This window comes from Citrus clementina, unplaced genomic scaffold, assembly GCF_000493195.1.
Source record: "Citrus clementina cultivar Clemenules unplaced genomic scaffold, Citrus_clementina_v1.0 scaffold_5, whole genome shotgun sequence".
Classification (NCBI taxonomy): Eukaryota; Viridiplantae; Streptophyta; class Magnoliopsida; order Sapindales; family Rutaceae; genus Citrus; species Citrus x clementina.
This window is the reverse complement of record NW_006262201.1, coordinates 14,191,296-14,194,069: the sequence shown is the minus strand read 5'-3', so window position 1 is coordinate 14,194,069 and position 2,774 is coordinate 14,191,296. Positions and strand designations below refer to the sequence as shown.

The following is a 2,774-nucleotide window of genomic DNA, read 5'->3' as shown; positions in this document are numbered from 1 at the left end:
GCCTTGACAAAATCTGTGAACAGAAAGCGTTCTTTAAGGATCTCATGGCAGATAAGAAACCCTTTTCTGAAGCTTGCAAAAAATCCTATCTCCAAATTGAGTGCAAAGATGAGAAGAAATGTTTTTGTCCAACCAAGAAGAAAAAGCACTTCCAGAAACACTTCCACAAAAAATCATCCTCCAAAAAGCCTTTCCGGTATTTCAAGAAAAAAGATGTTTCCCAGTACAGAAAAAAGAAGCATAACCGTTGTTTCATTTGTAAGAAACGCGGTCACTTTGCTCGGAACTGTCCTCATAAATCTGCCAAAGCTGTTCATCTCATCCAACATCTCCAACATTCTTCCTTGTTATCTGAAAACGAAGATGTTGAATCCAACTTCTCCGAACAATCAGAACAAAATGATTAGACTGCTTTCATCCTTGCAGAATCTTCTGATTCTAATAATATTTCAGTCATTTCTACAGTTCAAAATGTCAACCAGGTTTCAACCATTCCCAAACCTTCTCTCAAAATGTCAATCCTGCCTTCAAAGTTTCATAAACCTGTTCCTGTCATCGGGTTTATTGACACTGGTGCAGATACCAATATGGTTGATCCTTCTGTCCTTCTCTCTGACTGTTGGGAAAACCATTCAAAATTATTCAGAGCAGTCAATGGCAAAATATTTGAAACAACTCTGATTACCAAAAAACCCATTGGTATTCAGTTTTTTTCGAATTGCATTATTTGGAAAAAGATTGTAGCCTCCACTCTTCCAGATAAAGACTTACTCATAAGTTTTGACATCCTTCATTTGGTTAAAAATCTATTCATTACTAGTTCTGGAATTTGCTACAAACAGATGTTCTTGCCTTATACAGATATGCTCCGTCTATATACACTTTCTGATGTCCCAACTCCATACAGTCATATTTCACAAAAACTTCTTGAGTTTTGTCCAGAAAATCATTCAGAATTTCATCATCCTTCCCCTCTCTGGAAAAATGAACAGTTCTTCATTCACCTTCCTTTCAAACTCAACAAAGACATAAACCCTACCAAAGCCTCTCATCCGGGTATGTCTCCTTCAGACCTCTTACTTGCAAAGCAAGAATGTTCTCAATTGCTTTAGTAAGGTATGATTGAACCAACTTATTCAGATTGGGCATGTCAAGCCTTCCATGTTGAAAAAAGGCCTGAATTAGTTTGTGGTAAAAAGCGGTTAGTCATTGATTACCAGCCACTGAATTCTTTCCTTAAAGATGATAAGTTCCCCCTTCCAAAAATCCAAACCCTGTTTGTCCATCTTCATGGGGCACGTATCTTCTCTAAGTTCGATTTAAAAGCTAGTTTCTGGCAACTTGGTATTTCACCAGTTGACCATCCTAAAACTGCTTTCTGCATTCCTGATGCTCACTATCAATGGACTGTTATGCCATTTGGTCTTAAAGTAGTTCCTTCATTATTTCAAAAGGCCATGACAAAAATTTTCAATCCTATCCTCTATCATGCTTTGGTCTACATCGATGATATTTTATTATTCTCATCTGATCATGATAGCCACCAGAAACTCCTTTTGAATTTCTTTCATATTGTGTAGGAACACGGAATCATGCTTTCTGAAAAGAAAAGCAATATAGCGAAAGAATCTATTGACTTTCTTAGCATGGTGATCACAAATGGCCACTACCAACCTGGCCCGCACATTGCAACTGAATTATTAAAGTTCTTTGACACAAATCTCACCAAAAAGTAAATACAACAGCTCCTCGGGATTGTTAATTATGTTCGAGATTTCATTCTTAAAGTTGCAATCCACACCAACCAGCTGTCTCGCATGCTTAAAAAATAGTGTCCCCCCTAGGGACTAGCACAAACTAAAGCTGTCAAGCAGCTAAAGGTGATAGCTCAATCACCTCCTCCACTCAGAATTCCCACAACTGGACAACGCATTCTGCAGACAGATGCCGGTGATGATTACTGGAGTGCTATTCTCCTCAAAAGGATAGACGGCTTACACCATTTCTGTGCATATGCTAGTGGATAGTTCAAAGACTCTGAAAAGAACTACCATGTGATCTACAAAGAGATTTTGGCGGTAAAGTATGGAATCAAAAAGTTTGAATTTCATCTAATCAGCCACAAATTCCTTATCAACATGGACAATTCCTCTTTTCCTAGAATCTTTGATTTCAAGAACAAGTTGCTTCCTGACAACCAGCTAGTCAACCTCAAAACTTGGTTCTCTAAATATGACTTTACTGTCCAGCACATCAAAGGTAAACAAAACCTCATCTTATTCCTCTTAATGAAACAACCTTCCTCTGTAAATTTATAATAATAGGAATTAGAGTGGTCATGCTCTACCACTTAGACCATGGGTTTCTTGTATCTTCCCTAGATATCCGTCAGCTTCACAATCACTATTGTGGTGTGAGTGATATGATACATGTTAATGAGTTTTAACGTTAGGATATCTTCGAAGATGGGGGCGAACATCTTGTCGAACCACCTTCCCTTGCCATATCTTCGGCTGGTGTGAATGAGGTTTGGCTCAAACAGTATTGCCACTGGGTAGATGTTTAGCCAGTACCAGGTTATGTAGTAAGATTGGGGGGTTATGTCGCAAATAACATAGTGTCCCCAGTTTGAGTTTTCGTCTATGACATAGTGGAATGTGCAGCCGATCTTGAAGATCGTTTCGTGCATCTGGTCAGGGTTTGGATGTGGATCAAAAGCCCTCTGACATTTCTTATTGTGGGCCATGTAAGAGCTTGATCTTCTGGATCCTTCT

At 38.7% G+C, this 2,774-nt stretch overlaps 1 protein-coding gene across 1 annotated transcript; it reads left to right on the top strand.

Annotated features, from left to right (window-relative positions):
- The first annotated feature begins 512 nt into the window (after positions 1 to 512).
- LOC112097956 lies at positions 513 to 2,566 on the top strand. The gene is made up of 4 exons (XM_024183547.1): positions 513 to 618; positions 862 to 1,056; positions 1,141 to 1,430; positions 2,453 to 2,566. Exons 1-4 carry the CDS (start codon positions 513 to 515, stop codon positions 2,564 to 2,566), a joined length of 705 nt encoding a protein of 234 aa, XP_024039315.1.
- The last annotated feature ends 208 nt before the right edge of the window (positions 2,567 to 2,774 follow it).